Source organism: Apaloderma vittatum, unplaced genomic scaffold, assembly GCF_000703405.1.
Source record: "Apaloderma vittatum isolate BGI_N311 unplaced genomic scaffold, ASM70340v1 scaffold1447, whole genome shotgun sequence".
NCBI lineage: Eukaryota > Metazoa > Chordata > Aves > Trogoniformes > Trogonidae > Apaloderma > Apaloderma vittatum.
The window spans coordinates 32,152-54,508 of record NW_009727669.1 but is presented as its reverse complement, the minus strand read 5'-3'; the positions used below and the strand labels follow the sequence as shown (position 1 = coordinate 54,508).

General features: G+C 40.2%; 1 protein-coding gene across 1 annotated transcript in view; it reads right to left on the bottom strand.

The window, feature by feature from the left end:
- Positions 1–6,027: 6,027 nt before the first annotated feature.
- LOC104277176 (tyrosine 3-monooxygenase-like) overlaps positions 6,028–22,357 on the bottom strand; it is a 29,194-nt gene continuing 12,864 nt past the window's right edge. The window contains exons 7-12 of the mRNA XM_009873740.1: positions 18,535–18,670; positions 17,825–17,894; positions 16,131–16,187; positions 13,420–13,515; positions 7,773–7,906; positions 6,028–6,187 (exon numbers count right to left, since the gene is read on the bottom strand). Coding sequence (XP_009872042.1) covers positions 6,028–6,187; positions 7,773–7,906; positions 13,420–13,515; positions 16,131–16,187; positions 17,825–17,894; positions 18,535–18,670 — 653 coding nt within the window. The remainder of the gene's footprint in view (positions 6,188–7,772; positions 7,907–13,419; positions 13,516–16,130; positions 16,188–17,824; positions 17,895–18,534; positions 18,671–22,357) is intronic.

Below are 22,357 nucleotides of genomic sequence, written 5' to 3'. Positions count from 1 at the left end.
AAAGCCTGTCTTTGTAGGACACTGGAGACACACGAATTGAGCAAAATCACTTTGTTTGCTCAGATTTAAACCAAGAAATATGAACTAATGCAAGAGAACCAAATTGAAATGTCTAAAGTACAGGACTTAAACACTGTAGAAAATTCATATCGTCATCCAACACGCATTCCATTTCTAACCCATCAGTTTTGGGATTCATTCAGGAAATACTTAAAAATAGGGTTTTCCTCCCATTTTTATGGGTTCTGTTGAGAATGTTTCTAACACTTTTGTGCAAAACATAATGATGATCATCTGAGTCATCTTGTAAGATGTTCTTGAAAGACAGCATTTGTTAATTAATAAATTAATAGATATTTTCCTTCTACGAGTTCATTTTAATTGTGCATTTATGTCAGAGTATTGAAAGTGTGCTAGTCTACCACTTCAAGGAATATTTCTATAATACTGAGAGTTTAGGGTTTTTTCTCTGTCAGTAAATATAAGAAGAAAACAGTGAATGCTGCACAGTGACTGTAAATGGATTCTTTGTTTTTACTTCCACATTTTAGCTACTAGCCTGCTCAACAGAAATTTTGCTGTTTATTCAGTCTGTAAGTGGCATAAGTCAAACTAAACTTAACATGTTCTAAAGCTAATAATATCCTGGTTTATTGCATGCTATGCACAATCTCCACAACTTCAGTGACAGATGAAATAGGCCACATAATTGTAAATGGTATCCAAAATTGCTACAAAGCAGCCAGCTCAGATACTGAATTTCCAAAGTGGAGGATTTTTCTAGTTATTGTACCTGACAGGTGTTATGTGCTATGTTTTAGCAGTTTATGTTTACATCTACAATGGATAATTTTGTGAAAGATGCACCTTGCAGACTAACAGTACTGGTTGTGGATAGGAGTAGAGATTTGGGTTGGATACGTTAAGTGGTAACTGTCAAACCTTTTACCCAAACGCAACTATTTTGCTAGGTCTTAATTGCCTTCAGCAAAGGCCAAGTTTAAGTTTAAGAGGGTCCATTTGTTGCTTGAGTTCCACCCAAAAACCTGAGAAAGTAATATTAAACAACTGAGTGAGCTAATTTTCCCCATTTGCAAACACAAGTCAAAGGAATCAAATAATAACATTTTAAATAAAGGAAAAAAAAAAAAGAGAACTCTTCACAAAATAGTTCATCAGGGTAAAAGGCAGTGCCTAGCATGCAGCTATAGCAATAACAATTTTACAGTCTTCTGCTGGGGGGGCATTACTTGGCCAGCTGCTTGCTTTCAAGTGGTAAGGTAGCCTTCACTCAAATTTAGGACTCTTGTGTCTTGCAAAGCAGCAAGGCCTGGTCAGCTTCTGACATAAAGGCCTGGTCAGCTTCTGACATAAAAAATCTTGCCCAGAAATTCCCTTTCTACTCTCCAATCTTTTTAAAACCCCATGCTGAAAGAAAATGCTTTATTTAAGTCAAACACTCCTCAGGTACAGTTTAAAAGTCTGAACTGACCTTCCTACACTCTTACAGGTAAGAACTTTCCTCCTTTGTGCTAAAAAGCTTAATTTCAAGCAGAAATATTTCTCAATATAAGGAAACAAACATGGTTTAGGCCTATCTACTCGCCCTTTTCATTCCTTGTCCCTGTGCTCTGCCAGTTGTCAGACAGACTCCTTTTCTAGTCTGACTTTCTTTCCCTTGAGGAATTCTTGTGGTGGGAGAAAGTGCCAGAGATTTGCTTTCACTTTGGGCCTCAGCCACCAGCGTTACCCAAAGTTAATGTATATTTAATATGGTACAGCCAGTAACCCTTTCTGCCAACCTCTGATCATGCGCCAGCTAAGAATGCTGCGAAGTAATGTCCTATAACTAAGTCTCAGAGGCCACGTATCAGCTCCTGATTAGTGGTGAGTGAGATTACTAGAGATGTATGTATATACCCCTCTGTTTCTTTGCCAGCTGGAATTTTTCCATGCTGTAGGATATCTACGGAAGCAGGCTCCAGAGAACCTTCTGTTTTTGCAGTACATGCATAAGGCAAAGTTACCCGAGGGTTTTTACTGGTAACTTCATTTCTTGCCTCAAGCAGTCATGGAACAGTTCTGTGCATGGTTAATTGATGGTCATGTTTTACTGGGTAATTTATGGCATTTCAGTGATGGCGTGTGTAAAGTGATCTTTATGTGTGTAGTCGTACATGGAAAAATTTCACATTTCAGGTTACTTCAGGAATACACTATTTTTTCCATGGAAGTTTGCCTTTTTATTTGTTTGTTTGTTTGCTTCTTCCTTCATGGATCGGTAGAGACAAGGTAGACTCAGAGTAACTGAGAGTAATGAAATTTCCTCTCTTGGAAAGTCTTTTTCTTTTTTTGTTTTGTTTTGTTTTTTTTTCTGGTACTTCTTTAATTGGTTAAGTAAGGTTTACATTCACCAGGTAGTATAAAGGTCAAAATACTAAGGGAAACAGAAGGATGCTATTGAGAAAGTCTTTCTGAGCCTGACAGCTCTGCCTTGTAATACAATACTATTTCTCATGGGAGTGGGTGGGAGGGCTGCCTAAATTTCCTCTTCCTATCCTGCCAAATTCCCCAAATTGCATAACTGTGTATTCTCCTTACACAGTGGTACCCTTGGCATCCCTAGTAAATCTGCAGGGGAGCAGTGAAGCAGCTGGAGGCTTGAAGGTGGACCAAAATTGGTAGAGGAGAGACTTGGTTAGCCAAAATAAAAAACAAACTCAAACCCACAAACTGAATTTACTAACTCTTCCATGTACAACAGAGCAACGCAACATAGATTTAATAACATACACTATTTTGTTCTAAATACACTCCATCTAGGAAAAATAAGTTTATCAGGATAAGCAAAGGACCCATGGGGAGTTCATCAGTTCAGTTTCAAGTCACAAGATGTGTTTTGCTTGGCTTCGGAAGCTTCTTGTGAAAGATTAATGTGAAACTGCTGAAATACAAACTTACAAAAAGACATATTTTTACTGGTTGGTGCTTTTTCTTCTGTGCCATTATTTTCATAGGGAGGCCCCAACACTGCCTTCTCCATCACCCCTGCCTTAGACTGACAGGAGGATGAGGTACTTGTTGGCTTCTGTGAGGAAATGAAAGAATTTCTATTGGAAGAGTAGCATGACCAGTGTACCTCATAAGCATGAAACCCTGAAGACTTTTGCTTTGTCACTACACTGAATCAGAGGAGAAGAATTTGGACCTCTTTAGAGGAGAGCATCAGACATGTCTAACTGGAGGTAGGTTTTTCCTGAGTAAGGAAGGAAAGATTTGCCTCCTTTGGAAAAATATTTGTGCTTCTTAAAAGTTCGAGTAGCCAAATTCATCACTTTCGAAGCTTTACTAAGCTTCACTAGAGCTTACCCTAGTTGTTCTTTTTTTGACAATAAAAAAAGAAGTACACCCACAGAGGTCTTGATAATCATGCTCCTCATGTCTGTGCACAGCACCTTAAATAGGCTCAGCACTGTCACTGGAATTGCTCGAGAGATTGGGTACTACTCAGCGTGTGTAAGGGTGGGAGAATCTGGCTCCAAATTTTTTTTTTTCTCTCCTTGCTACAGGAACTGGAAAAGACAAGGGTGTGTGGGCGGGTCTGGAGTCCCTCCAAGGAAAGTGTGAGGCCTTGGGCAAAACAAATCCATCAGGTCTCTCATTTCTTCCAAATATAGGTCTGTTCTGAGCAATAGCCAAACTCAAGTCTAAACTCCACATTCTACTGTTTCAGAGGGAATACATGAAAAAGACCCTATGGCCTGCAGAGTCCATCTATAGAAAATATTTTGATAGCTCTTCCGCTCTGGCATTATCTTCCACTTAAAAAGAAAGAAAAAGAAACACATAGAACTAGAGCACATGGTTCAGTTTTCACTGTAAAACAACTGATTGATGAAAATAATACTTCTGAAAACAATCTGTTGTGAACTATCAAGCATTTTTGCCTATGCACCAATTGGCAGGAAGCAGACAGATAAATTATTGCAATATGTAACAAAACAAACTTCTCTGAAGAGAAATGGTATTTGTGTGCGTGTGTGCGAGCAGGATAAGTAGAATTAAATCCATAAAAGCATGCTGAGAGATCATCACAGCAGAAATATACTGGAAGCAGAGGAACTCACATCAGCTCTGCCCCTGTCTGAATCTCTAGCAAAACAGGGTTTATGATATGCAAGTGTTCACCTGGAGTATAATAGAAGAATTCTGCACTTAAATGAAAAAAAATAAAGAACTTGGGATGTTCCTGCTGTTGAGAGGAAGTGCTTTCATAGCCATTTTTGCCAAGATATTTAAAAATTTTTCAGGCATCACCACATTTTAATAAAATGAAGCAGTTGCAGCAGCTCTGCAGATCCTGAATACACTATTACTGCTCATGGGAAAACTTTCCGAAGTGCTTATAGTCATGAAGATTTAAGACACACAATTCCATTGACTTTCAATAAGACAGTTTCTCTAGAGCCTGGCACATGCACAAATCACAGTAAGATAAGCTCTGTATGAAATAATAGCAAGTGAATTGCTCTGTTGTGACTTTCTGTGTACATGCTCCTATCCCACAGTGACCCATTAAGGCAGAGATGATAAGTCCTTTTCCATCAAGAGCCAAACCACCTCACCTTTGCCTCAGAGTTCAGACCATGAGCGCTGGCGGTTAGTAGATAGCAGTGGACAAGCTTTCTGCCTGCCACAAGTTAAGTATACTTCTGAAACAATAAGCAGAGCTTCTAAGCTGTGCAGGATAAATCTGCTTTGACTTTTGTGGATCACTGATGCCCAGTGTGAGATGCCCATGAGACCCATGTTGTCCCTGCTTATGCCATGTCTGTCACTGGCATCAGCCATCTGTTTCCACTGCTGCTAAGAGGAGAGGGAATCCTTCTAGGCATGAGCCTCATCTTCTTTTCTTGAACTAGTCTCTACTTGTGGGCAGTAGAGGAAGGAAGTAGACAGGAAGAGTGTGGAAGTTTGGAAAAAGGCAATTATGACATTGATTCTGGGAAATGTGACCTGCAGAGTGTAGATAATTTTCAGACACATCTCCAAGCAGGACTGGAGAGGGAAGCAAGATGAGTTGGAGCACATATCCAATAATGTTTCCATAACAAGGTTATATGATTTCTTGTGGTTGATCTTATGTTTTACACTAGATGTTCCATAGATTTCACCTTTTGGTTATTGCTACAATCATCATGACATCATTAAGAAACAAAGATTTTTAGAAATCTCTAAGAGTATCCAAATCCCATGAAAAAAAAAAATGAGACTCTATTTCTTAAAGGCTTCATTGAAAATCCTTCCTTACACCCAAATTTCCTTCCCAGAATCCAAATTCCTCTTTCAAAATAAACATCTTTGTATGTGATAGAGGCAGAGTATCATGGACCTATTATTTTTTATTTTTTTTTTAGCCAAGGGACAAATATTCTATGATCTTAAATATGACAGAAAATTATTTTGCCATATTTGAAGGCTACTGAATGAGCATCTTAAAAATAAATAGTCCCTCTGACAAACTTTAGCATTTGCACATTGTAAGGGAACCATTCATAGTTTGTGAGCACAATAGCTGACAGTAATTGCTAGCAGAAATGAGCTAGCTGTGAGACTGCTAACTAGGCAGCTAGCCAACCTAAAAGACTGTGATCATGTCATTTAAGCAGCAAGTAAAAAACTGTGTGGCTGAAGAGTTACTATGCTGTTTTGTGATAGATAACTTGCAAAGGTAACAGGTGAATAAAAAAACATATAGGAATCCAACAACAACAGATAAATACACTGCAGACATCTGTAGCTAATATTATTGAGCAATTTGGTCTTGTTTGTCCTTGAAACATACATGACAGGAACTCATTAATGTGGCTAAGTCAGCAGCCTAAATCACGGTGAAAAGATTAGCTTGACAGAGCTGTTTGGTGAGTTAAAGATTTGCACATGTAACTATAATTTGATTACTAAATCTTCAAGTGCTGGAACCATCTACAAATATCTTGGTCCCAGGTGAGGTGTACTCCTGTAGTTTTAAGAGGGGTTTTCAAGGGCCAAGCAGAGGTTTTTCAGTTCCTCTTTTGTTTGACAGAGTGCCCTCTTGACTTTGTGAGATGTGTTCATAACCTCTACGCTGCTCGTGAATGGGTCATAGTGCAGAGAAAAAGGCTTCTTGATCTTCATCGTGTAGTTTCTGTGGTGGAAGAAGAAAGAACTTCTAGTTCAGAAGCCATTTCCCCAAGTGTAAAACCTGCAGAACCTAATTTCTCAGTATGTAGGCTTGGACTTATCAGGGAGCAGAGGATGCTGTGACACTGTCTCACTGCTACTCCTTAACATTGTCTGGTGCAGTATATCCTCCCCACAGCTGAACTACTTGCAGCCCGAAAGATCTGCAGTGCCTGCTTTTCAGTGTGGCTGGCTCAGGCCCGTCTGTGCTCTTATAGCTCTACTTTAACACAGTTCAGAGTTATTACAACCACAAGCTGAGGAATGCAGGAACACAGCATGTCTGTCGCCTTCACTTCCAAGAAATAACCTGGAGTAGCTCTTCCTGCATAAAATTCTAAAAACCTGTTGATACTAGGCATCCTGGTCTATTTTACTGTCTCTATTAAAAGAAAAAACATGATTGCTTGCCATTTTCGACAAAGTTTCCATCAAGCACATGCTGGTAGAAACCCCCTGTACTGATGTTGCCTTATGTTTTCCATTCTGACAGATTCTTGTGCCTTTGGTTATTTTGAGTAGCTTTGGCTGTGCAACTGTCCTGAAAAAATGTATGAAAAACTTTAAGTCTGAGAATGGTGTATTCCTTGTCCTTGTAAGTTCTTTTCATGTTTACCTGAGTCAAATTCTCTTGAAAGCCCTCTCTCTTCTGCCACTGGGTTCACAGCCACATTTTCACACACATAGTTTAATGTGAAGCTTCAGTTTTAAGATAGGGGCCTAATTTGCCATTGCTATAATCCTAGCAGACAGTGCTTCTGGGAAAGAGGTTGGGGAAGTAGGGAAGAAGTCTGGCCTGTGTTCTCTTCCTCTAATAAATTCCTCATTTCAGCTTCTACATGCTCCCCAGTACTTCCTCAACCAGCCTCCTGCCTCCAGTCAGAATTGGTCATCTTGTTCTAACTGTTGGAAACGAAGGCCAAAATTTAAACCCCGCTTACTCTAAAAAAAAAAAAAATCTTTACAACATAACATAATAGAGTAAAAGAAATACATTTAGAAACAAGTCAGACTAATTTGAAATAATGTTATTTAGGCTACAGTCAGCTTCTTTGTAGAAAGTCGATTGACTGTGAATGCTGATTCTGCATTCTTGTGCAGATACAGTCAGAGGAGAAAGGCAATCTTGTTTTTAAACCCCTTGCTGATTCATGTTAATTCCTGATTCTACTATAAAATTTTTGTATGACCTTGGGTAAATGAATTCTTCACAACCTCCTGTGTGCATGGGTTAGCACATGGGCATCTCAACTGTGGGATTGCACTCTCACTATTCCGTTACAGAATTTACTTCAGAAGATGCTAAAATGAGGCATTGCTAAGATGAAGTGTGGACCAGGGTATGACAATACATAGCTATGATTTTCCATTAAGCTTTTCAGAGATAAATAATCTCATGTTTAACTTTTTTGTAAAAGAGCCACTGTACAGATGAAGTACACAATGAGATACCTTGACATGGTTATTACAGTACTGGAATATACATTTGAAATCAGGATTCAAGCCTGCGTGTCTGCCCACAATGAAATAGCCACAAACACTTTACTTACTGAAGCTTGGCCTTGGCATCTTCTAAATTCTCTGCTATGAAATAGACAGGCTGAAAGGCTTGATCCTGATAGGGGTAAACCACAGTCACTTCCGGATCAAAAGGCTTGTACTCTGGCTTGTTTGATAAAGCGTACTTTGTAAGAGGAACAACACAGGTTAGAGCAGGCCAATGAACATAGCAAGAGTTTTGAAATACTGAGCTGTGAAATGCTCTTTGAGGAGTGGTTAAAGGCAATATCAACTCTTTTGCAGGTGGAAGCTGCATTTTGTAATTAGCTGTTAATAAAGTAAATAATCTTTTTTTTAAAAAAAAGGATAAAAAAAAATCTATTTCCTGCATTACGGTGATGTATGACTGGGGACCATAGCCGAGTTCTCAGACAGGAAGAGGAAAGTCTCTGCTACCCCCTCAGAATCTGAATATCTAGAAGAAAGAATAATACCATGCTGCTTTTTTTCAACTAGTATCATAGAAGATTCACAGTCCTGTGCAGTGCTATTTCAAAGTCTCCAGCCCATGTCACAAATCTCACATCTCCTGCTGCACTGAAAAACAGACAGAACGCTCCTGGTATTTTCTGCATAGCTCCCATGCCAGTTAAGCAGCCTAAAATCTTCCCTGAAACCCAGGATATAAATATGCACTATGCTCTGTGTGCGTGTGATTATATTTTGGGCCCACAGAAGTTCTTCTATATGTTCTCCAGTTGTCTCCTCAGGCAGACAGGAGGATTATGGAAGTCACTTATGTCCACACTGCAGTCCATAGGCTCTCTTATTTGTTTACACCCTCTTTGTCTGCCCCTGAAAACCAAGTGAGGTAGTTTAAAGCTAGCTCAGCTCCAGTGACATTTGAACTGTACCGTAAATGCGCCTAAAAGCTATTTTGGCCTCCAGTTGGCCAGACTGGTGAGTGCCACGGCCACTATGGTGAAGTGTTCTGGGTACATAAAAAAACGAAAAAAGGTAGCTCATCCTAGCCAATGTTGAGACTTTTCCTTTCACATTCAGTCCAGACAGTGGGCCTTATCCACCTAGGGACAGAAATTTAGTAGCCACCCCTTCTTTGAGATCTGTCTGTTTGTCTTTCTCTTTTCTTCCCTGGTCTTCAGAAGGCTCCCTTCACTATGTATGATCCAAATGTAGCTCCCATGGTACTTGTAAATAACTGCTAAGAGTGGGCGACACTACACAAGACTCTCAGCTCAGTCTGGTGACTGGAAATATGTGGACAGTACCCTTAAGCACAATTTTAGATATTTCACTGAACTGAGCCTGAACTCTCCGTCACTGGAGACCTGCCTTAATCAGTAGGCCAATTTGCTGCAGAACTGGTGCAGAAATTAATACAAGGCTTTTTTTTTTAAAAAAAAAAAAGAAGGAGAAGAAAAGAGCAAGAATGTAAAGTGCTCAAAGATGGTGTTTTTCCTGTTCTTCATTTGCAGTGTGCAGTTGAAGAATAAACCTTGGAGAGCACGCATACAATCTAAGATGGATGGTATACACAAACATGAGGCTGCTCTTATAATCTTAGAAACTCTGGGGACTGATGGAAAAAGATTTCAGAAACTCAAAACCTGACAGGAGTCCCGCTATGCTGTCAGTGTTGAAGCAGAACCGAAATTCCATTGATTTCAGTGGAAGTTCAGCTTGAAACCCGATGGCCTTAAAGGCCTCTACAAGTACTTGTTGTGCTGCAAGAAAAGCATATGTAGCACTGAGTGCTGCCAGAAGTGTGGTATGAGCCATAAGATTTTACAGTATGTAGGATGGAGTCCAGCTGAGTGTTAACAGGAGAAGCATTTTGGATAATGTAGAACAGCTGACAGAATATAGTGAAATAAACAGTGCAATACTGAGAGCTGTTGGGGAGGAATTCTTACAGTTCAGAGGAGGCAAGGTTGGCCAGCAGTCAGACCCATTACAACTGTTCAATTTAGACTTGGGTATAGCTATCCTGTTCCTTCCAATACCTATCTTCTGTCAGTAAATGATTTCTTAGATAACATGGATTCAAGTGCAAGTCTCATGGAAAGGATGTGTACTTCTTCCTCTTCCTTTCTCCCCAGTTATGCCCTGAGTTGGGCAAGATCTGCTCATCCACAGAAAATAACTACCTGAAGCTCAGTTCAAACTAGCCAGACTGAGTGCTGTGGAGAAGAGGAAAACATTTTGAAGATTTCATAATCAGGATGTGGTTTCCTGGGTTACAGTCACACACCCACAGATGGTCAGTCCAGGCTGCAGTTCAGAGATGTTCCCAGGCTCCATCCTGATGGTAAGTTCTCACATAACAGCAGCCAAACATATTGCTGCTTGCCCTCTCCAGCTGGTTAGATGTTATCTTCTTGTAGCCAAGCCAACCTCCTAGCTTTAGTAACTCATGCACTTATTGCCTCCTCAGTGACCTGGTATTCCTGGTGCAGAAGCTTTCACTAATGAGGAGACTCCTCCTTTGGACAGGTGTGTCCTCCTTTGCTGCAGTGTGTCTCCTCAGTCACATGGGCTGCAGTGAGTCTGCCTATGACAAATACGACAATCAGCTAAATTATATGGAATCTAGTCTGGGGCCTCTAGGCATATGTCTATGTCTGGGCGCATACTGAGAAGGCTGGCAGATAGTTATCAGGGTGCAGAATTGTTTTCTCTCAATCAGTATCAAAACTTATCTAGAGCTTTCTCAAGACCCAGTTTGAGACTGCAAAATGAGCTTTGCAAGAAACCCAAAGGCTATCATGAGCCTCAATGTCTTCCAGTCTTCACTTTCTCTGACAAAACTATCTAGCCACTGTTGTATTTCTAAAGATATCCCTTCTATGAAAAAGACACTACACTGCACATATTTTCTTTCTTCAGCTGTAAAAGAAAGAGTTGGTGTACACTACCAAGTTGCTAGCAGGTGTTTAGGTGTAGGACCTCAGCACTTTATTCACACTGCCACTGTCTATACTGAAATTAGAATCAGATGCTTATGCAGACTAGAATGATTAAATGGAAACGTTTCTGTATTTCAGTTTTGTTCCAAATAAGAATCTACGAGATGAATCAGTGAGCCATAAAAGGAAACTTCAACACTTAAGGCTATGGATATAATTAATCTGTGTGCAAGAAGTTTTGGATGCTCAAGGTAAAGTGCACGGAATCCACTACGGTGCTGTCCCAAAAGTCACACAGTGATGCACTTGCAGAGCTCACATAGGGATTGTACAAGGCACAAAGTGGTGGCCAAGCGTTCATAGTGACGTTGCTTTTTGATCCTTCAATGTCGGCTCTTCCTATCATTGTGAAGTAGAATTCACCGAGCGTTGGATTGTTCACCCACTAATAAAGAACTTGAGCTGGGGTTAGACTGTCGTGAGACAGGTTAGTTTTACCCTACTGATGATGTGTTGCTGCAATAGTAAATTGCCCATCTTCAGATTATCTTAAGTGTTATATGTAGAATGGGCACACTAGAAATGGGAGTAATCTTTCTTCATAACTTATTGAATATAAATGCTATCACTTCTGCATGTAATTTCAGTAATATGAGGGATTAAGACCTAGATAGACCCAGCTGTATCAAAAGTTTATCCAGAAACATTACCCAACCACTACTGGTGATAAAACTAATTACAAGAATCTGACTTTTTCCAACTCAAGGACAGTTTCTACCTCCATTGTCAACCTTAGAGACAGGGAGTTTGAGATGCAGTTACACTTTTTTTGTTACATCACACAATTTTGTGAACAAGTAGTTCTTGTCTACTAGTTTAATCAAAAGCAGAAGAGCTTGTTGGTGTCTGGTGAGGAAAAGGGTAGAAAGACAGGATAGAGGGCACAAGTCTGGTACACTCAACTCCCATCACCAAAATGAGCATTTCTGATGTGATTTTTACCTTCATCTGTGTCAAACAGAAAAAGAGATAACATCGTGAAGATAGATTCTGTGATGTACATTGCTATGAAAGCTACAGATTCTGTGATGCCTATTGCTGTGAAAGCTACATAACTATTAGAGATGTGATTAATTCTGTCCTTTAGCATCCTGTTTAACATGTGAATGCATTTGAATTAGAAGTATAAAGTATTCAGGCATGCAGAGTAGAATAAATGTTGCCTTGGAACTATGCTTCGATATTGCACCTTTTTGATTTCACCCAGTAAATAGAACAAGCCTAAGGTTTCCATTTTTTTGGCTGTGAATACAGCAAGTACTGAAGGATTCTCAGAAAAAAACATAGCCACAGCCTTACCCTAGAACAGACAGACATGCAAACCAAATTCATTGCACTGGAGCCTAATTTGTAGGGGAGCTCATTGATCTGCTGTTTCAAAACAATACATTTCACTGCTCTACAGATGAGTCCTGTGATAGCACTGGCATGCTTCTGCTCTCATTCATGAGCAGACAGGCATGAGACAAGAAAGGAAGACACGTTTATTTCTCTAGAAGGCTAATGAGCATGCAGATTTCTCAGCTTTTCAAGAAAGCTAAACTTGGAAGGTGGTAAAATGAAGGTTAATGTTTGAGAGGCTTACCCCTTCTATATGTTAACTCCCAACTGCCCCTCTGTTGGGAATCCTCTTCTAAATGCCTTTGGATATGTTAATGTGTTGTTTCTTCCTTTGGACAACTGTCTGAGAAGCTGGCTGACTTATATACTGTTAGGAGAGTTTTGTATTATGTTTATTGTCATGACAGTCCAACTATCTTCAGCTATGGCAGTCTAAGCTGTGCTAATCCACCATGGTTCCACGTGAATGTATCATGTACCTGGCTGTTAGGTTGCTGTTAAATTGTGTGTATGTGCTAAGCTTAAAATATATTTCCTATGAGAGGAATGACTTCTGGTTGAAAAAAATGCTTGAAAAGAGAGCTTTTTATTTTCCTTTGGCTGCACAACCTGAAGCAATAGAGATCTACTGATAGGAGTTTAGGGCTTTTGAACTTTGAAACTCATCACCTGCTTCAGCGTCCTGCGAAACTGTGAAGAAATTATCTCCCCTATTAGCTGTTTGTCTAAAGCAGAGTAAACCATAAACTTTCTGTAAAGGTGGAGAGTCCCTCGTTCCATAGTTAATCTGCCCAGGCAGGGCAGTATCAAACTGTGTACACAGATTTTAATCTATATAAAATTTCAGCTAGGATTAGTTTTGAAACGTATCTAGGAATATAAAATACAGGAGTAGTTCCTTTTTGTCAGTGTCCATGCTATTTACAGCTTCTATGCACTTCGTTTGATCCAGTCAGTCAGTGCTGTTCTGATTCCTAAATGTGTGAACCTCAGTGGCATGGACAAAGCAGCCAGAGTTCATAATAGGCAAAATATTGCCCTCTAGTGAATAATTCAGAAAGGTACATGAGGTTTATGTTAAAGTCAACTGTATTAGTACTGGCCAAGAGCAATAAGAAGCAAATCTAACAATTTATAGGATGATTGCTTACACTGCATGTCATCTCCTTAAATGGAAAACAGGTACCATCCTACAGTATTTTTTCCCCTACTCAGTAGCATCTGGGAGGAGAGAATTAATTTCTCTGAAAAGAATAATCAGTGATTTAAATAATATTGTTTTATGTAAGGAAGCAATATTACGTTTTTACTAGAGACTTCAGAAAACTAGAATACAGAAATCTTTTGATATCATACATTTAACACATACCATGAGCTCCCCATAAGATGAAAGCAGCCCTGCTCCATAAGCTTTGATCGATCCATTTTGCTTGCAGAGACCAAACTCCACAGTGAACCAATAAAGCTGGTAGTAAGAACAACTTGTGAAAAACAGTCTTAACAGGCAGTTAATTTTAAAGTTACTCACTTTTTCTTCCATTTCCTTCAATTTTCTGACACATTTCAACCCATAATCTCCAGAAGGACAGATAGACATCCCCCTAGAGAGTTCAAAATCCCAGGAAAGATTCTTAAAAGGACAGTTTCATCCTCCTTTGTGTGTAGCATTCAGAAGAACTGGAGAATTACTTATCCCTTGGCAGCAATGCACCATTTAAGATTATGCCAGTTGCATCTTTAGCATGCTCCAGTAGAAAATAAAGATACATCTATCTGAGCTATTCTTGCAATAAAGTATGCTTAGGGCTGTACTTCCACTACCCACTGGACAGTAGGGTTCGAGGGGTAAAAGCAACTTGTGGCTCTGCCAACCTGTTAGCCCTTTCTTTATCATAGCATCTAAGGAAACGGACAGTGGAAGACCAATTTTGGACACAGCCTGACCGCTGAGCAGTTGGAGAGGTGTTGTGTGAAAGAAAACCATGGAAAACCTGAAGCATTTCAAGAATATGGCTATGTGTTACAACTCTTCAAGGTTCCTTTAGGGACACATAACTCTCTGCTGCCTCATGCACAGGGTTGGACACTCTCTTCAGATTAGCCATAAGCACTGCATTCTCAGCATCCTTCTCAAGGAACTGTAGGCAGTTTAAGAATAATGTGAAGCTCTATGTTGTTTTGTCTATTCCACCACATAATTTATTTTTTTTTTCTCCCAACCTTTTTCATGCCTTATAATTTTAATGACTTTGGTTTAGCCAGCAAATTTACCACTAAAGTAACTGTCCCAGGATCTTTCTTTCTGCAGGATCTTGAGCTGCTTTCTCTACAGTTCAGCTAATAATTCTGCATTTTTATTGCGCTAATAATCTTGATTCTTAGTATTTCACAGTGAAAAGTCTTTCAAGTATCTCTTTTTTTCAAAGGTCTTTTTGACTGGAGAATCAGACATGGGAGGAGGAGGAATTCTTCAAAGTATTTCCTTAGATATCCTGTATTTGGCTCTTAGTCAGGAAGGTTCTTTTAGGTCTCTCTGTTTTAATGGGGTACAAGACACGGTACTAGTGGCACTCTCTGGATGAGAAACACTTGCAGCTTCCCATTTTTTGTGCATGGATCCACCTGCTTGCACAAGTCCAGTGACTAAATGAAATAATGGCATTTCACAGTTTGTTTTACAAACACAGTTTGTTTTAACAACAAGCAAAGTTGGTATTTTTAAATAAACTTTTAGTTGACTTAGGTGGTGTTGTATCATCTATTCTCTTCATAATGAACAGAGAATAACAGGGATTTCCAGAGAGAAAAAAGAATTTTAGACATCTATGCCAGGATAGCAAATATATTACAGGTTCTTCTTTATCTTCACTTTCTGCTAAGGAAACCTAAACAATAAACCTAGATTAGGTTTCTTAATTTAAACAATTGAAGATTGAGATGTTAATCCACAATACATTTGCTGTTCAAAATACTTGAATAGCACTTACAAAATTGTATTCTCACAGATCCTGAACTGCAGGTAGGCCTTTCAAAAAGGAGCCCTTATTCTACTTCTCCAAACTGTAGATGATGCTATGGAAATTTTAGACATGTGACCCATCATTCTTCTAACCTTAACCCAGTCTCTAATCTAGTCCTAGCCAGTCCAGGGTCAGAGAGGTGTGCTTACACAGGAATGTTACGTAAACCCCTGACCTTCACCTAATCTCACCAAGACCTGGGTGATGATGCAAAATAGCTCTCCAGTACTCATAATTCTTTTAAGCCTAGCAAAGGCATAGATCTTAATCTTACCCTAGCCTCTCCAGATTCAGAGAGAGAAATTTGCAGAGGAAATGTATCTATGTCACTGACTTTTCCCATGTAGTTCCCTCACATCACTAGCCCAGGGCCTAGGTGATGCTACAAAAAATTCAGCACTGATACCTTTTGCTCTCCAAAATCTGAAATTACTGCTAGTCTTACCTAGTCCTAACCTAGGGATGGATATGGATGTCATTATCAGAAAAAGTAAGATCATCTGGCCTCCAGCCTTCTTTCAGAACAAATTAAGATGGCAGCAAGGGACTGCATGAGCTATTTTGGCAAATGTGTACAGCCTAGTGATTCAGAACCGAATGATAATACTTGCTCTCAAATTGCTTTTAAGTGCTCACCTATTTTATGAGATTAATGAATGCAGTGTAAATTAAATTCTGATGGTTCCCTGCACCTTGTGTAGGAGAAAATGCAGGAATCATTCTGGGTATCCAGCCTATTACGCAAGTCTGGAAAGTGAATTGGGACCCTCCTGTGACTGAAATTTTAGAAACTCAACTTCAGCATATATTCTTGAAGAAACAAAATGTAGAAGCACTCTTTTATGTGAAATCACGGGCTTCTGGGCTCCCCCAGAGGAGCTCCAGCCTCTGCTCCAGCACCTCCCTAACCTATGGATAAGGAGAACGAATAATCTTGCTCATGCTCCCATTTTTGTAGTTGATCTCAGACACTGGAGAAGAGCCTTTCCCTGCACAGTAAGGGATATGCAGAGAATTGTTTGGGTTTTGCCTCCAATATTAAACTGCCATCTGTACTCACTGTGGCCAGTTTCTCAATCTCTGCTTCAGATGATCCAAGGGAAGCCAGTCCAATATCCTAAAGCAAGTAAGTAAGCAGGCAGTGTTACACTAGTGTGATTATTCAGCCCAAGGGAGAGAAAGAGGGGAAGGGGGGGACCACATCATTTCTAGCATGAATAGCACGAACTATTCATTGTTTTTGTCACCCAAAATGACCTTCCATGGCTTCCAGGATGCCTACCTCTCCCTGGCCCCCAGCTACATACCACTGGGAGCCACATTAGATGCGTGTTTAATCCTCAGTATTCTCTGTGTAAAGTTAACTATCTCGGCTTAATGCTGGACTGTCCCTGGCAGAGATTTATAGGGAGGCATGAGAAGGAAGGAAGGACAAAGAGGTGGGGTTTATCTTTGCTATTACCTTTCTGTCTTTCACTGTCCTTCTGACAGCCCTTATGACTGGGTCAGATCCATGCAAGAAGGATTCTGTTTACTTTCATCTGTGTTCCCTGTTAATCACTCTTCTCACAATGGGAATCAGTAGCTGTCTCCCCTTAACTATCCCGGAAGCCATAACATGCATCAAACAAACAAAACTAGGGCATTTTCACCATTCATCATCTCATGTTAAGTGGACCAAAAAAGAATTTGCATGGGGTTAATTTCAACTGTGAAAATACTTTGGGGGGGGGAAAAAAAAGTGAAATTTTGAAATTCATTTATTGTGATCCCATGTTGTGTAGTCTGTGCTATAGATGAGAAAAGAGGGAAGCTGAAAGTTTGGAAATTGCTATAATCTCTTATTTGTAATATATCTTTTGTTCTGGTATTGAAGAGCTTTCTTCCAGAATACATTATATATTACTAATATATTTTAAGTATTACTCATCTGAATCTGATCATAACAACTGGAAATCACATTATATTAGGTGAACTGACTTTCTTTTTAAGATACTCTGACCTACATCATGTAACCCCTCTGTGCTTATTGCCAGTTTGCACAGAAGCCACTGAGTGATAAGCTTAGAATATGAGTTAACTTCTTCTCTCTGCTATGGTTTTGAGGCACATTCATAGTTCCAAAGTCTTTAATTACACAAGGTCATTAAGTTCACTTGAGTCTGACATTCACTGTTCATACTAAATATCCCCTTATTGTACAAAGAAGCCCTGTTTTCTTTTTGAAGCCTCTCCACCAGTGTGAGCAACACTGGTGAGAATCTGGTGAGTTGTAAAAGGAAAAACAACTCTAATGAATGACATGGTGATAGACAAAATTAAAGTAGCATGTGAGATAAAAATGTACATCCAGACACAGAACCGGCCTTGGGGTTTGATGGCTGTTGCTGGTTAGGTTCATGTGGTATAGGACAGAAAGCCAGAGGAACAGCTTGGTCAGTGCAACTCAAATATGTCGGACCGCAGAGACTCCACCGGCATCCTTCTGCAGACTGACACAGCCCACCCACAGAGAAGTCCCACAAGCAATGTCCGCCCTTCCTTTAACACGATGGGGAGCAGTGCTACCCCTCCTCTGGAAGAAACGTCTCCCAGGGCACTGCTAGCCTACCAAGCCTGGAGCTTGCAACTCAGGCACAGTCAAGTCTTAAAATTGTGTTTCAAGCATAGTGATCTGCATCTTGCCTTCAAGGCATATCTGGCCTGCTATCCAGAGCAGTTGGTTAAAAACAGGCAGTAGAACAAGCTTCTTACCTGTGAGAACTGGGCAAATTCTTTGTCAGCCAGCATGGGAACATGACCCAGCAACTCATGGCAGCAGTCTCTGGAGAAGAAGTAACTGTCGTGTTTAATAAAGGTTTCCTTTCCTGCCCTACATGAACTTCCCACGAAGGACTTTAGCTGATCAACCTCCCAAAGGGAGCCAGTCTGAAGGCTGCTCTGCAGTAGTTGCCTCCATACCTGGCCTGGCTCTGCAGGAAGCAGGACGGAGCGTTCCCTCCTGCCATGCAAGCCAGCTGCCCCCTGCTACCTTGGCTATTATCACACAAGGGATGGCACGGGCACTAGTCTCCTATGTCACAACATCTTTGAAAGCCCCTGTTTTGTCCCAGCATACAACAAAAGCATCTGTGCAAACTTGTAATTTCTCATGAAATGTAATTGCTGTTGTCTAGCCAGCACTTACTGGGAGAACTTCACAGCGGGGAATCAAACCCCAGCAGATGGTAACTAAAGGCAGGATGAAAAGATTAAACCAGATATTCTCCAGTCTTTTTCTTCCCCAGACAACTTTGCAAGACCCACAACGTCTCATGCATGATTTCCCCTTCTAACTCTCCAGCTACCAGTTTCTTCAATTGTTTAATTCTGTGGACTGCTGGATAAAGCTCCAGAGCTGCTCCCAAGAGAATCATCCACAACACTTTCAGAAGGACAGGCTTGTGCCAGGGCACCAAACTTACGGTTCCGGGGAATGCATAGGAGAAGAGAAATGCCTTATGTACTGTGTGCTCTGGAAGACGCGAAATGCCAGGCTGGCAAGGAAGTCACGAGCAGACAGCAGTCCTGCAGCTGGTCTCAACTGGAAACCTGTTCTCTCTGCAAAGGAAATTGAGACTGAATCTAAGTATTTCTAGCATTAACTACGTGCACTCTTACTGCAGGCAAGCAGTTTCACAGGACCTTTGTGTTCTGTTGCAGTAGTTCCCTCCGTCTAAGCATAATAGAAGCATCCTGACTTATTGTGGATGTGTTACTCTACTGCTATGGGTGAAAGCACTGCAACATCGAATCACCTAGCCATCCATCCTACACATGTTCACACAGCCATGGTGTGAGATCTCGGAGTACTGTCTACCCCAGGTAATATTTTTAGCATATTTACACAGATTTAACCATGTCTCACAGTCAGTGATGTGTCTGAAGTCACATAAGATCCTTATGATCAAGCAGGGGACAGAACCTGCATTTTCAGCCCTGCTTAGTCTGTTAATTCTCTCATTTCCTGTATAGCACATGTAAAAGGAAAACAGGAGTTAAGTAAGGGACAGCCCTACATATTTCTCAGAGCACTTGGCTCTTCCCTGATGATAGGTTACTGTTTAGCCGCCTCCTGCAGACTTTGGAATTCACTACAATGAACCCCCGGTTACCTTCTTCTGCTGAAAACAGAAGTAGGCGGGCTATGGGTCCGCTCCAGTCTGAGTAACTATATTCCTCAGTGGGCCTAGTTCAAGACACCCTAGCATCAGATCATACTCTTCAACTTCATTTCACTTTGTCAATGCATGATCCACATGTATAAACCAGCCTAGCATTAGCAAAACTTGCTATCAAATTCATCTTTCTACCTGGGCTTCATTAGAATGGGAACACATGAGAGAAAGAGCAAACAGATCCTCGTCAAAGATAAGGGTGCTGGAATTTGGCCCTTAATCACTTAACAGCAGTTTTCATAAGTGTTTTCACCTATTTTTCCCCCATTTTCTTTTTCACCTTACGTTTATCTTACGTTAACTGCACAGCCTCCCAGTGACTGATTTTATGCATGTTTGCTTTGCACATGTCCATAGAACAGGACAGAAGAAAGCAATACTTTTGCACCACCATTTATGCTATCAGTGTTACCCCGGGACACCCTGCATTACTGTGAAAGGTCTGTGAAAGATGACTAACAAAATAATCAGCCCTATGGTCAGCAGAATACAAAACCTACATTTCCATGGGAAACATGTTGGTGGTCTGCAAAGCTAAGAAAACTGAAAATCTACTTTAAAAGACAGCCGATGATAATCTTTTTGAAGTCCTATATTCAAAATCTGTGTTGCATTCTCAGCTCCCATAAATGACATTTAATCTTCTTTAAAGCATAAAACTACATTCAAAAAGAAATTGCTTTATTCTCCCTTCTCTATCCATATTCTATTGTGTCATGAAATCTGGAACCTAATTTATTTTATGTAAACAAACAAAAAAATCCCACCCAGAAACAAAGCCATTTACAAGATTTGTTTTGTTTTGGTTTTTAATGTTTCTTCCAGCATTTCTTGTTTTGATCTGTCTGGATATTTGCACTTTTCTCTTTTTTTAAATAAAAAAAAAAAAGAAAAAGTCTTCACTGGAAGAATTAATAGCGAGAAAATATCTGAAGTTATACAGGACAAAAAAAGAGTGGACAGCAAGGAATGCTTCTGCCTGGCAATGTGAGGAACTAGGCGGTTAGCATTTGCCGCGGTTATCTTCTCTTGTTCTACAGAATTCAAAGGTAATAGGTACAGAACTGCCTCAATGCTGAACAACAGCAAAAAAAGCTGTGGAAATTGTGTCTTTATCCTTGTCTGCGTGCTGAGCAAGGGCGTCAGAGTCAAACAGAGAATCAGAAGTGGTTGTTAAAGCAGCTTACTATTCTTCCCCCAGCCTAATTAAGAAAGCAGAGTGGTTGGGGGAATAGACAGACCATTAGCTGTATGTCCTTAGGCACTGGCCAGGAGCTGGCACAAGAAGGGTACTCCCTTGGTGCTGATACCATACATTTCACGTTCAAAGGAATGTGAAAAATCTCAGAATCTGGTCATCCTTGGGCTAAATTCTGAGTGAAGTGAAAACTGCACTGGCTAAAAAACAGACGAGAACCAAGCCCTAATGTAACTCAGTTTTGGAAAAACTCTGACAGAGTCTAGGGAAATTTATATTGCTTTAGTATCCATGTTGGAAGAGCAGGAGGGAAAATGAAAATTAGAGCTTATGTTCCCTGAGATGCTCTTTTAAATATAGGCCAGTGAATCAGACAGTCCGTTAATGGCACAGACTTGGCTAGTTGCCTTGAAAAGCTATATGAAAAAGTTATCTGCTGAAGTTAATATCTGCACTTCTATTTCACTACTGCACAATAAAACCAGCAATCAGTAGAGAATTGGGGGTGTGGCTGACTGGACCTGCTGCCCAAAGATCTCCGAAATCAAAATGAGTTGAAGAGAAGGTCTTGAACAGTTGACCTAAAGTGATCTGTAAGGCTTAATTTTTGACCTAAAACCCTCGTCTATACAGGCCTGTGTATTTTAGTGTGAGCTCATTTGAGTCCACTGGCTGTAATTTCTTCCAGCTGTGGAGGACAATGAATGCCTAAATCCAAACATCTTTCCTAGAAAGAAAGATGTGCCTACACTCATCTAGTTAACCCTTAGCTTGCCGTGTTAAATGGTCACACAGTTAACTATTTAAATTCCCTTTAAGTAATTATTAAATACTTACGATGCAGAGTTCATTTCTGTTCAAATCAGCCTCACTAGCTGGCCAGGTAACACTAGGATACTCTCTAGGTATCCCCAGCCTCTCTCTCTGCATCCCCATAGTTTATTGCATTCAAAGTTGCACCCAGGAGGTTTTTCGAAGCTGCGTCAGAGGAGGTTTAGATAGGACATTAGGGAGCATTTCTTTACTGAAAGAGTGGCCAAGGACTGGAACAGGCTTCCTAGAGAGGTGGCTGACATCCCATGCCTGTCAATGTTTAAAAGGCATTTGACCAATGCCCTTAACAACATGCTTTAATTTTTGGTCAGCCCTGAATCAATCAGGCAAGTGCACACTAAGTATATTCTATCACTCTAAGTATCTTCTAACTGCAATATTCTAGTCTAGTCTAGTCTAGTCTAGCCTAGTCTTACCATCACATATGCTAAAGAATATTCCAAGTCTTAGAAGCAGTGGGAAGGTTTGGGCCTCACCCAGAGCTAATCAGTGATAGGAGGAACTGTGTTATGCAACTCCACATAGGCCATAGTTGAAATACATGCACCATAGGTCAAGAAATTTTGGAAGACACATTATGGCCTATAGTTTGATCAGGATATCATTGGCTGAGCACTGCACAACTGTAACATAGCAAAGAGCCTAAGCACACATTTGACTGAGGAATTGTAAGGAGCAAAAGTTCTGGCCTTGCTGATGATGTTAGTAAAAGTCATCCAAATCAGTAATAAATCAGAAGTCCTTATAAATCATGCCCCTCATCCAGTGGCTGCATGGCATGAGGTTGTCTTTAACAAACATTTTTTAGACTTTACAGGTACTTCTTAGACTGAGTTTGTTACAAAGTGACCTTGCAATAATGTCAATCTTCATGGTATTCTAAAAAGTATTCTGCATACTGAAATGAACTTACTAGATGGAATCATAGAATCATAGAATCATAGAATCATAGAATCATAGAATCATAGAATCATAGAATCATAGAATCATAGAATCATAGAATCATAGAATCATAGAATCATAGAATCATAGAATCAT